Source organism: Lactuca virosa, chromosome 2 (genome assembly GCF_052849685.1).
Source record: "Lactuca virosa cultivar CGN04683 chromosome 2, Lactuca_virosa_CGN04683_v6, whole genome shotgun sequence".
NCBI classification, from domain to species: Eukaryota; Viridiplantae; Streptophyta; class Magnoliopsida; order Asterales; family Asteraceae; genus Lactuca; species Lactuca virosa.
In genome coordinates, this window is record NC_136427.1 from 14,419,732 (window position 1) to 14,431,636 (window position 11,905).

The 11,905-nt window shown below is 35.1% G+C and overlaps 2 protein-coding genes across 3 annotated transcripts; both read left to right on the top strand.

Moving 5' to 3' along the window:
• The first annotated feature begins 3,030 nt into the window (after positions 1 to 3,030).
• LOC145158912 (O-fucosyltransferase 16-like) lies at positions 3,031 to 7,723 on the top strand. Of its 2 annotated transcripts, none has more exons than XM_079077768.1 (10): positions 3,031 to 3,399; positions 3,514 to 3,558; positions 3,721 to 3,814; positions 3,914 to 4,023; positions 4,109 to 4,197; positions 4,307 to 4,490; positions 4,739 to 4,920; positions 5,396 to 5,498; positions 5,751 to 6,082; positions 6,718 to 7,723. In XM_079077768.1, the coding sequence occupies exons 1-10, from the start codon at positions 3,232 to 3,234 to the stop codon at positions 7,166 to 7,168; spliced, it is 1,758 nt and encodes a 585-aa protein (XP_078933894.1). In that variant the 5' UTR covers positions 3,031 to 3,231; the 3' UTR covers positions 7,169 to 7,723. The 2 variants fall into 2 exon arrangements, with proteins under 2 accessions (XP_078933894.1, XP_078933895.1); XM_079077769.1 differs by having other exon boundaries at positions 3,032 to 3,399; positions 3,914 to 3,990.
• Positions 7,724 to 8,562: 839 nt separating this feature from the next.
• On the top strand, positions 8,563 to 11,905 carry LOC145158913 (WD repeat-containing protein DWA2-like). Its single transcript, XM_079077770.1, has 13 exons — positions 8,563 to 8,738; positions 8,883 to 8,966; positions 9,066 to 9,198; positions 9,549 to 9,660; positions 9,773 to 9,872; positions 9,980 to 10,107; positions 10,290 to 10,359; positions 10,464 to 10,552; positions 10,666 to 10,711; positions 10,927 to 11,000; positions 11,112 to 11,185; positions 11,384 to 11,442; positions 11,636 to 11,905. The coding sequence occupies exons 1-13, from the start codon at positions 8,694 to 8,696 to the stop codon at positions 11,675 to 11,677; spliced, it is 1,056 nt and encodes a 351-aa protein (XP_078933896.1). The 5' UTR covers positions 8,563 to 8,693; the 3' UTR covers positions 11,678 to 11,905.

Below are 11,905 nucleotides of genomic sequence, written 5' to 3' on the forward strand. Positions count from 1 at the left end.
GCAGAGAAGAAAAATCTTGAAGTGGCTCAAAAAGCTATTGAAGCTGCTAACGAAGAGCTTCATACTAAAGTTGATGATCGTTTAACTCAGCTTGAGGCCGAGTTGGCAGTCGAAAACAAAATAATGGATGAGCTGGACAAGCGAACTTCCCAGCTTAAAATTCAGAATTTAAAGCTCCGAACCGCAACCAAAGAAGTTGACAATTTGAAATCTGAGCGAGAGGTGATTCGAAGCTCAGTGGGTGATGTCAATTCCATTTTGTTGCATCTTCTTGAAGCCCATGACTCCATTTTGACTATCTCCATACGACGCCACTTAGCTGAGAAGCTACGACCTGCTTTGGATATCTTAAGTAGGATTGAAGGTGTTCCGGAGACTAGTATTCATCCGAAACAAGGGGAAGAAAAGGTTACACAAGGCAAGGCTGGCAAGGCTCAATCACAACCCCCTCCAAAACCAAAAGCTACTGCTGAACCGAAGGATAATGTAGCTTCGGTCAGTAAGAGGGAAAAGAAAAAGAAGAAGATTGGAGAAGACGATGAAGATGATGATGATGATATTGAAGACATCATGGAAGGGAATCCTTCTAAACTTGATCAGAAAATTAAGCCTACTGATAAAGAACTTCAGGAGAAGCTTCAGAAAGAAAAAGAACTTCTCGAGAAGGAGTTGAAAGAAAATGAACTCCTAGAGAAAAAGAAGTCCATGTTTCCGGAATGGACTATTGAATCACTCCAGAGGGAAGTCATTGATGAACCGAACACTCACTGGCTTGAACCTGTTATGTCGTTCGGTCTTGAGAATTCGAAGGATGCACAATTCGATATGCCAATCACCCGAAAGGCATTTATCTTCCATTGCTTTGACTCAACGGCTGTCGTTCCCTCTCCAGACCCGAAGGTAGATCGGAATTTATTGGAATTTTATATTGAGTTCGCTCAGCCACAATACTTGACCTGGAGCACACAGAAGATCACTATGGTCAAGGTATTGAAGCCCTCTTCGGCAGGGCAATTCGTTAATGTTAAATTCAAAGTGACCAGAGGCTCGGATAGCTCGGTCCATACTATTTCCCTGGCTGATCTACCAAACTTGAACCCGCACGACTGGATACTCCTCAACAATATTTTGATGACTAATCCTCAGGAGTATCAACTGATCATTGATCACGTCAAGCGAATGCTTGTTTGTTCCATTCACGAAGTAGCAAAGATGGATCAAGAAATCGCATCTGCCATTCACAAGCGAACAACGATAAAGCCGATTGGAAGGACTGACAATGTGAATGCGATGGTCAAGGGCAAAATCGATCCCAAGTTTCATACTGTGATGTTCATTAGGGGCGAAGGTCAAAAGTGTCTGTTCGCTCTGATTGACAAACACCTGTTCTCAACTGCTTGCTTGGAGCACATTTTGGAGATCATACACAGGTGTAATCAGAACAGTGAAGCTGACAAGAAGTTGTTCACCGATATGCTTCGATGGTACATTCAGTTTCGACAGACACTTCTTGCGATCATCCCTCGGCTGTTCAAGGTTGTGAAGAAGGTCAAGGTCACTCAACCGAAGTAGTCTCTCGCCTCAATTGACACAAAGGGGGAGATTGTTGGGTCTTGATGTTGCGTCTTGGGCTCGGTTCTAAGTCCATGTATAGTTTACCCGGTTTGGGCCTGTCCAACCGTGGATAAGTATTAGGGTTAGTATAAATATTGCATGCATATATAGCTGTGATAGCAGTCGTAATTATTATTATTATCGTGCATTGTAACCCTAACACACCTCTACAGTCGAAGTTCTTCATCGATCTCTTCTGAGGTGTGATTGATTAATCATTCGACATCATTGATCAATTCTTGTGTTCTTTGCATTGTTAAATACTGTTTTTCTGTTTGAATCTATCGATCTACAACTCGATTATCTCAACAGTAATAATTATTGGTTTTGAACTATTTTAAAAAATTTAAATTTGGCATGATTTTTATGTATGTTACACAAAGTAAAATGTGACACTCCAACAAAAGGTTGGAGTGCACAATGTAAAACCACACCGGGAAGAGACTCTACACCTTCTTGAGTCTTAAAATGGCTTCAACACTTGAAAAACTCATTTAGACATTTTATCGAATATCTGACGGACATAAAAAAAGGAGTTTTGATTTGCACCAATAAGGCTTGAGAATTTAACCGATCATCAAACTTGATGATAGAAATATTGACTATCTAAATGAATGAAGAACCGAGAGCAGATCCAATCCCAGATTAAAATAACCCTTCAACAATCACGTTCAGAAAATATTGATAATCAATTGAGTCTCTGTGCTTTTCTCCCCTCGAGGCTGTTAAAGCTCAATTTCATCTTCGGTAACCAAAATTTATGCTTTCTATAGTTCTATCCTGCTTGTGAAGAAACTGTATTGGTTATGCAATTTTCGAAGATATTACTAAACACAAATTAATTTCATAGATATTACTTGATATGTTTTTTTTTAAATTAAAATAATAAACATGTCTTGACTTGGTTTGTATTATGTTTTAAGAAATTAAGTAGTTTTTTGTTTTTTATTAAATTTTAGCAACATTTTTTCATAAAAAAATCAATAAAATCTAAATAAAAAGAAAACACAAAACAAGATGCCGAAACAAAAACCTGATGATTTTATATGTCAAAAATCAATTTTTTTATTTTATTTTAATGTGTTCTTAATAAAAAATCAAACCATTTTCATCCTTACCTTAACAAACACTGTTTCATAATCACAAATTACTACATGTAAAAAATAATATTTTATTGAAAAGTTTTCATTTAAATATTTATTGATTGTCTAAAAGCTTTTAGAAATACGAAGGATTTATTAAACACTGGGTTTTCCTATAACTGATTAAAAATATAATGCTTTTCGTGGAAATGATTTTATTTATTTTTTATATATATAAAAATAAGTTTTCTCTCTGTACATATATAAAGTTAGATATATTGAAAGAGAAATTAAATATTTAATTTCTCATATTGAAAGCAAAAGCAAAAAATCCCTACTCGAAAAGTCCAACTACAGAAAAATAGGCACTTCTAAAAATGGCTTCTTCTCTTCGTCTTCAAGGCCCAAAACGAATAAACCTCCCCAAAATTAATCATAAATCCTGACAGTAGTAGATAGATCGTGTTCCCTCCCTTTTCATTTACTTTCTCTCTCTAAAACGGAGTTGTTTTTAGAGAGAGAAACCACCACGGCGATGGCTATCCACCGTCGGCGCCACCACCACCACAACACTCATAACCGGTTCCGTTACCTTATTCCGGCTATTTCTGTAATTTCCGCTGCTATTCTCATCCTGTACGGTTTCATCTCCCTGCTTGCACCTTCCCCTGACCATCCCCACCATCTTGTACGGCGGAAGACGGTAATTGATTTCTAAATATTACACTCGCTGCTACTTGTATTCGTTTATGTATGGATAAAAGAACACGTTCATTTCACCAATTGTTAAGTTTACAGTGATGATTTTTTTTTTCAGTCCGATGATGACTCACTTCTAGTTCATTCACTCTTCAAAGTTCCGGTTAGTTTTTTTTTTTTATTTTTGTTTGCCAAAGAAGTTAATTTTGTCGTTGTTCAAATTGGAAGTTTGGATTGTTGTAGTGTGATTTTGGAATCGTGATTGGATCTGGCTTTTGTCATATTAACTAATTTGGATGCAACTTTTTCATGATTTGGGATCTAGATCAGTGGTGGGATGGGAAATGATCGAAGTTTATGGAATACAAGGATGTCGAAATTTTATTTTGGATGTAGTAATGCCAGCAATAAGTTTCCAAGTAAGTGACAAATGGAATAATCTGAGTAAATAGTAATACAGGAGTTTTTGGAGTTTTCCAGAAATGTATGTTTGATCTGGATGTTTTACTGAATCACAGAAGTGGAAACAGTCACATATCCTAATCGATACCTATTGATAGCCACAAGTGGGGGTTTAAACCAACAACGAACTGGGGTAACCCATTATCTCTTTACTAAACTTAAATTTGTACGTTTACTTATTTTTGTTTTTATGCACCATAGAATCTTTTTTCTTATAATTTCTCAACTATAAATGGTACCTATTTTCACAGATTACAGATGCTGTTGTTGCTGCACGTATTCTGAATGCTACTCTTGTTGTTCCAAAACTAGACCAGAAGTCTTTTTGGAAGGATGCTAGGTTAGTCACAGAGAAATGATTGCACATACATACTATATACATGAATGGGTTCATAATAAAATTTGGCCTGAAAGTTTGATATAACTCATAATACCCTTTTCTTTTACAGTACTTTTTCAGAGATCTTTGATGTTGAGTGGTTTATATCACATCTATCAAGAGATGTGAAAGTGATAAAAGAACTTCCAAAGAAAGGAGGCAAGATTTGGACTCCTTATAATATGCGTGTGCCTAGAAAGTGTAACGAGAGATGCTATCAGATTCGTGTACTCCCTGTGCTTTTGAAGAAACATGTAAGTTATATCATCTTAAATTCTGCATTGTGTATTTTATAAGCATGTAGTGTCTTGCATTAGTTCTGATGACAATGTAATGTAACTTCTCTTTTGGGGTTGTTTGATGCCATCATTAGTGTTCTTCACTACTTTGTGTGCAAAAGACGTGAATGCCCTCAGTCACTGACAAAAGCTCTAGAAAGCTTGGGCTGGCTGTTAATGATTTTTAAAGTTTAAATATATTTATGATTTCTTTTTTTGGGCAGGCTGTTCAGCTGAGCAAATTTGATTACAGACTTTCTAACAAGTTGGAGACTGATTTGCAAAAGCTTAGATGTAGAGTAAATTATCATGCTTTGAGGTTCACTGATCCTATAAATAAAATGGGTCAAAAGTTGGTCAACCAAATGAGGAAGATGGGCAAGCACTATGTTGCTTTACACCTGAGGTATGCACTTAAGCAAATAGTTTAGTGTCATTATGATTTTCATTCCCAATCCCTTATCTAGATGATTTTATTCTAGGGTTCATTGCAAGAAACAACAAATTACTTTTATTGATTTGTTTATTAAAGCATTGTAGTTTGAAAAGTCCACCTAATTATAGCAATATCAGCCAAATACAAAGCAATATTCACCTCTATAATTGGATTGTTTTTTCAAAGTACAATGTCATAATAAGATAAAGTTTAAAGTTATAAGGCTATATGTGGGTATATTTTTCAATGTGCAATGCATTAATAAGAATAAAAATGAATGTACAATGCTGTAATTGTAAGAAATGAAAGTAGGATACTATAATAAACGAATAAGTGTAAGTGCATTGCTAAGTTGCTAACTACAACTTTTACCATTTATTTTGTGAGTGATTTGAAAAGTTGCATTCTTTGTGCTAACTACAACTTTGACTATTTTAAAATACAGGTTTGAACCTGATATGCTTGCATTTTCAGGATGCTATTATGGTGGTGGAGAGAAGGAAAGAAAAGAACTCGGTAAAATACGAAAAAGGTGGAAAACTTTACATGTAAGCACTTAATCCTCATCCTTACTTATAATCATGTATGTCCAAACTAGCCTCATAACCATAAATTTAACATAGATAATTTTCACCTCAACTTAAAGTGAAACAAATGTCTAATTTCTTTCTCACAATTTTGTACTTGACATTGTACTTTTCAAAATCTACCCAATTATAGCAATGAAATTGTTTTGTATTTGGAAAATGAAAGTAGGATGCTATAATAAAGTACATTGCTATTTTTGATAATAATCACAGAGCAACAATCCGGACAAAGAAAGGAGACAAGGGAGGTGTCCACTTACACCTGAAGAAGTAGGTCTAATGCTGAGAGCACTTGGATATAGCAAAGATGTTCATCTTTATGTGGCTTCAGGTGAAGTATATGGTGGAGATGACACATTGGCTCCTTTGAGAGCACTCTTCCCCAACATTCATTCAAAAGACACAATTGCCCCTAAAGAAGAACTGGAACCCTTTTCCGCCTTCTCTTCTCGTATGGCTGCACTTGATTTCATTGTCTGCGATGAAAGTGATGTTTTCGTTACCAATAACAACGGAAATATGGCAAAGATTTTAGCCGGACGAAGGTATTTTTATTTTTATTATATCAAAATAAAATATATTTTGTCATTAATTTATTGATTCAACCTCAACCATTGTAATTTTGTCAGTATAGAACAAAAGTTTGTACTGTATTTGGCATGCATTAGACTGGGACTGGGACTGGGAGTCTGGGACACTGGGACTGGGACTGATAAAATTATAATTTTTTGTCCTACCCAACAAGGTGGGATGGAAACACGCTCTTGATATCTTGTATGTGCAAAAGACGTAAATGCCCTCCTCATCCCCATCATCAAAAATAGCCCTGTAAAGTTTGTCCAGTCCCGTATAGTTCTATCCTATGTAACAAACGCAGCCTTTGGCTGCTTTTGTTACACGGGACACGACTAGATTGAACGGGACAAGACGAGCTTCACATGACTATTTTTTATGATGAGGATGAGAAGGGCATTTACGTCTTTTGCACATACAAGATATCGAGAGCGTGTTTCCATCCCACCTTGTTGAGTTGGACAAAAACTTATAATTTTTATGTCGTTTTACATTTCCCATTGGCTAGTTTTACTAAACGTCGTTTTATCTGCTGGCAGCTAGCTTTTCAGTTTGTCTGCCAAACATAGCTTTAAACAGTGACACTAACTGTTTTTTTATATAATAGGAGATACTTTGGACACAAACCAACAATCCGGCCAAACGCTAAAAAACTCTACCGTCTATTCCTAAACAGAGAGAACACAACATGGGAAGAATTCTCATCACGCGTACGAACACATCAAAGAGGTTTCATGGGTGAGCCAAAAGAAGTAAGACCCGGGCGAGGTGAATTCCATGAAAACCCCGCCACTTGTATATGCGAAGACCCCGAAGCCAAATCAAAACTCGAATCACTCCCTCGAAAATTCGGTAAAAACAATCTCATCGACCCCACCGATGAATCATTAGTCCCCGATCAAGATACCGAAAACGAATCTGAACCGTTAGATCAGGATCAAGATGAAGATGATGATCTCATCGGCCCTCAGTTTCAACATTTAGTCAACGATACAAGTCTCGATGATGATCCTTTGATATCTGAATTACCCGAACTTGAAGAGTTGCTTTCGGATTAAATAATCCTGGTTTTAACTTTTAAGTTTCGTTTCATCTCCATGTGTGGAATAGGTATTAAAAGTACAAGTCATGAAGCACATGGTACAAGCATCCACACCCAATCCTGAATTCTTCTCTATAATATTTGTTGTTTCATTAATAATATTACCGGGTTATTATCCTTTTACCCAAGAAAAAACCATGAACCCTAAACCCTGGACTGTACAGAAGGTTAATGCTCACCGGGGACTTAGGTTAATTAGAGTTGACAGAAGACAAGGAATACAGCGGTTTGGTCCCTGACTAAAAGGGTATTGTTTGAAGGTTTTGGCTTTGGTTTACTTTAGGTTTTTTGAGGGTAACTTTGTAGAAACGTGTTGGTAGACTTTTTTAAATATCTTTTATTGTATTTTTTTTTGGTGTTTGTGGTATATTTGATGGCAATGTAGGAATGTATGAAAGTAGACAGATTTTCGTTTTTGCATTTTGTGAGTATTTTCCTTGTAAAATGTTCGTTGGCTGTGTTTTTATTTTGTGGGTTGAAGTATATTATATGATAAGTTTGTTTGAGTTAATCGTGACAATGTTGATTTAATTATGTAAAATTAAGTTAAGAGGGTGTTTGGATAGGGAAAAAAGAGTGCTTATTGTTTATTTTCACCATAATAAGCTAAGTTTAATTGTTTGGATAAAAATCTTTAAAAATCAGTTTATTGTGGTAGGGATAAGTTAAATAAGCTGCTTTTAATAAACATCTCTCTCTTTGCTTATTGCTTATTTTAATAAGCTAATAAACAATAAACTAATAAGCTATCAACTAATTTATCCATACACTCCTTAATTTGAGCTATATTTCATCAAGTAATAATATTGGACGAGTGGATGAAAAATCGGTGAAAGCCATACAGTAGTAGGGATGAACATTTAACCTGATGTAACCGAATCAGATCAGAAAAAACCGAATCGGTCTGGAGTGGACCAAAATTACATATTATAAAGACGGTTATCGGTTTCCAAAACCGAATCGGTCTGGAGTGGACCAAAATTACATATTATAAAGACGGTTATCGGTTTCCAGATATCCATTTTTTTAGTTTTTGGTTCCCAAATCTAGCATCCAAAAACCGGTTCCGGAACCAATACCCCCTTAACCTATCTGGCTCTCGGTCCTATATTCAGCTCCCCAGATGCTTATCCCTGTACAATAGTGTATTGAGACATTTATAAGTTTCAAAATTATCGGTATAGTCATGTCAAATCAGTTTACATTTGTGAGTATTTTCCTTGTAAATTGCTGTATTTTTGTGTGTGTGTGAAAAAAACAAATACTATTTATGATCAATTGTGATTGTGAGGGTAGACATAACATAAATGATAAAACTATGCTATAAAACTAAAAAACATGACCATTTTTTGTATTGAAAGAAACCATTTAAATATTAAATTATGTCCGAAGTCGTTTGTAAGGTGCAAGTTTTAACTGTAGAAAGAGCCCTAAAGATCTTCATCAGCTGATTGACGAAAAAGCAAGAAATCCTTACTCAAATGCAAGGAGGATCAACTGGAATTGGTTACGGTCTCAAATATCAGGTGAAAATCGATCACACAAACCCCATTCACACACCCAAAACCTCCCAAAATTCCCCTTCAATCGATCTGCATTTCACCACAGTTGTCCTCCAAATTCTCACTCATTACATCGGCATTTACTCGATTTCTGACTTTTGTTGACAGGCAAGATGTATAGCGGATGTGAAAGCCGATACAGATCACACCAGTTTCCTCACCGGCACTCTCAGTCTCAAAGAAGAAAATGAGGTTTTGAGTTGTTTATTTGATCTCTGATTTGCGTTAATGTTCTATATGTGAAGTTTTGATTTTGGTCGTATTGAACTTCTTCATCTTTGTTTGTTTCAGGTGCATCTGATTAGGCTTTCATCAGGTGGTACGGAACTTGTTTGCGAGGGCTTGTTTTCCCATCCGAATGAGATATGGGACCTTGCTTCTTGCCCTTTTGATCAACGAATCTTCTCTACCGTCTTCTCTTCTGGTATTTAATCTGTTATCTGCTTAATTGTGATTATGATTGTGATGTTCGTGGTTATAAGAAGTAAATGACTTGGTTAAGCTAAGCTAAGAGTGAGATCTAGATAAAAATCCAGAAGAATTCATCTGTTTCACTAGAGAAGTAGCTCTAATAGGATTTGTTGATCAAAGATACTGGTAACGGATATGATTCTAGTTTGGTCAAGGTAGGGAAATGCATTATGAATCTGGAATTTTGAGGTCTGCCAATTTTAAGCCATGATTGCAATTTTGACTTACATTTTTGTTTAGAAAAAGTAGCTCATTTGAGTTCAGTGTTGTATAAAGTTTCCTGTTAATATCTTGCTGTTGAAGGTGAATCATATGAAGCGGCTGTGTGGCAGATACCTGAATTGTATGGCCAGTCAAATTCTCCTCAGTTGGAATGTATTGCTTCCCTTGATGCACACAGCTCAAAAATTAAGTGGTGAGTTATGTTTTCTTTCTTTCTAAAGGCCCATTGATTTTCTTTCTTGTATTTGCAATTTGCATCATTATATGTAGTAATGACTTATTTATGATCATTCTTATAATGTCAGTGTGCTATGGTGGCCATCTGGAAGACATGATAAGTTGATCAGTATTGATGAGCAGAATATCTTTCTTTGGAGCTTAGATTCTTCCAAGAAGAGTGCACAGGTATAAGAGAGCAAGATTCTTTAGACTAATCAAAATGTGAAAATCTGACAGCTACAATATAACACTTTATAGTATTTAAGAAAGTTTCTTGTACATGAAATATGTAGGTACAATCTCAGGAGTCTGCTGGGATGCTTCATCATATGTCAGGTGGAGCATGGGACCCACATGATGTAAATGTTGTTGCATCAACTTCTGAATCATCTATCCAGTTTTGGGACTTACGGACTATGAAGTATGCTCTGACTTTGGTCAACATTTCTTGCCTCATTTTAGTTATGCAGAAAAAAAGATCTTGTTTCTTCAACAATTTCTCATTTGAATGAAAATTGAGTTTATTGTGCAACTTGCTGTTAGATTTCATTATGGATTTTGGGAAGTTTGAAGTACTAATAACATGTATTTATTGATTTACAGGAAAACAAATTCAATTGAGTATTCCCATGTTCGTAATATAGACTATGATAGCAAGAACAAACATATGCTTGTAAGTTCTTCGATTCAAGTTCATCATATGTAACTAATGCTTGTGCATTAGCTTAAAAAATACTATTATATTATGGTAATTAAATATTGTAACATAAAATACAGGTAACAGCTGCAGATGAATCTGGTATTCATATATGGGATCTTAGAATGTCAAAGGCTCCTGTTGCAGAGCTCCCTGGACATTCACACTGGTAATATTATATTTTGTTAATTATTGATATAAAAATAAATAAATTATCATTTTTGGTAATCTGATTACCTAACTTTTTCATTTGACTCCTATCTTTTTGTTCTTTTTATGCAGGACTTGGGCTGTTAGAAGTAATCCTGAGTATGAAGGAGTCATTCTTGTACTCTCTCTCTCTCTCTCTCTCTCTCTATACATTCACACTTATTTAAATTCAAGAAATAGCAACGTACTTTGAATTATTTGTTTATTATAGCATTTTTTTCTTATTACAAAATTGTGCTTTGAAAAATGTACACAGTTATTATAGCAAATGTAATTTAAATAAGTAAATTGAAAGTATGATGCTATAATTGGACATACATTGTATATATGCAGAGTGCAGGAACAGACTCGGCTGTTAACTTGTGGTTTGCTGCTCCTGCTAGCAACGATGAATTGACATCTGATAGGTCTCTTTTTTTTTTTTCTTATTATATTTTGTCATTTTGTGTTGAATGAATACAGTTGAAAAGTACGTATATGCCCTTGTCCCCCTTACCATTTTATTTTTATTTTCACAGCTTGTCTAACTCCACTACTAAATGGACGGAGTCTTTGCTCCATACATACAATGACTATGAGGACAGTGTTTATGGTAATTTGATAATGTGTTTTTTTTTTCTCCATGGATAAATTATGTTTGATGAATATTTGAGAAAATAACCAGCACAGTTGAGAAATTGGAAGAATAAAAAATAGTTGAGGGTAAATTTGTAAAAAGTTAGGGATTAATCTATTTATTAAGTCGTTCTTTCTTTCTGCATTAACTTGATAACATTTCTTAAAAACACAGGCTTGTCATGGAGTTCTCGGGAGCCTTGGATATTTGCATCGTTATCTTATGATGGAAGGGTAAGACATCTACTCATTGTTCTATTTTAGTCAAACAGTCAAACTTCACTACTTTTCATGTGCTTTACATCGAAACTATATATGGATAAAAGATGTTTAAGAAATTGATAGCACACTTATTGGAAAGGAAAAATTAGTAAAAAGGTAGAACTTAATGAAGAAATCCTGATATTATGTTCTTTGTGAAAAACAGGTAGTTGTGGAGTCGATAAAACCTCATCTCCCAAGAAAGTGAACACACCCTTTGCACATACAATGTGTATTTTGAATTTTGAGGAAGTTTATTGATATAGCTTTTTTTTTTAATGGATTTTGTTCTTAACATTGTCCTGTTCTTGTTTCTGGACTTGCATTTTTCCCCTTACCTTTTAGTTCTCGTAACATTTTGTCACGTGGGAAGCAAATTATATTTTTGAATTTGTTATATTTCACTACTATTGAATAATAAGTTGTTTCCATGTTA

What these genes read in the sequence shown, in the direction of transcription:
- LOC145158912 (XM_079077768.1), top strand. Translation starts at nt 3,232, where the DNA reads ATGGCTATCCACCGTCGGCGCCACCACCACCACAACACTCATAACCGG. An exon ending in TCTTTTTGGAAGGATGCTAG is followed by an intron (nt 4,198 to 4,306) that starts GTTAGTCACAGA and finishes TTTCTTTTACAG; the next exon opens with TACTTTTTCAGAGATCTTTG. An exon ending in AAAGGTGGAAAACTTTACAT is followed by an intron (nt 5,499 to 5,750) that starts GTAAGCACTTAA and finishes TAATAATCACAG; the next exon opens with AGCAACAATCCGGACAAAGA.
- LOC145158913 (XM_079077770.1), top strand. Translation starts at nt 8,694, where the DNA reads ATGCAAGGAGGATCAACTGGAATTGGTTACGGTCTCAAATATCAG. An exon ending in TGGGACTTACGGACTATGAA is followed by an intron (nt 10,108 to 10,289) that starts GTATGCTCTGAC and finishes ATTGATTTACAG; the next exon opens with GAAAACAAATTCAATTGAGT. An exon ending in GATGAATTGACATCTGATAG is followed by an intron (nt 11,001 to 11,111) that starts GTCTCTTTTTTT and finishes TTATTTTCACAG; the next exon opens with CTTGTCTAACTCCACTACTA.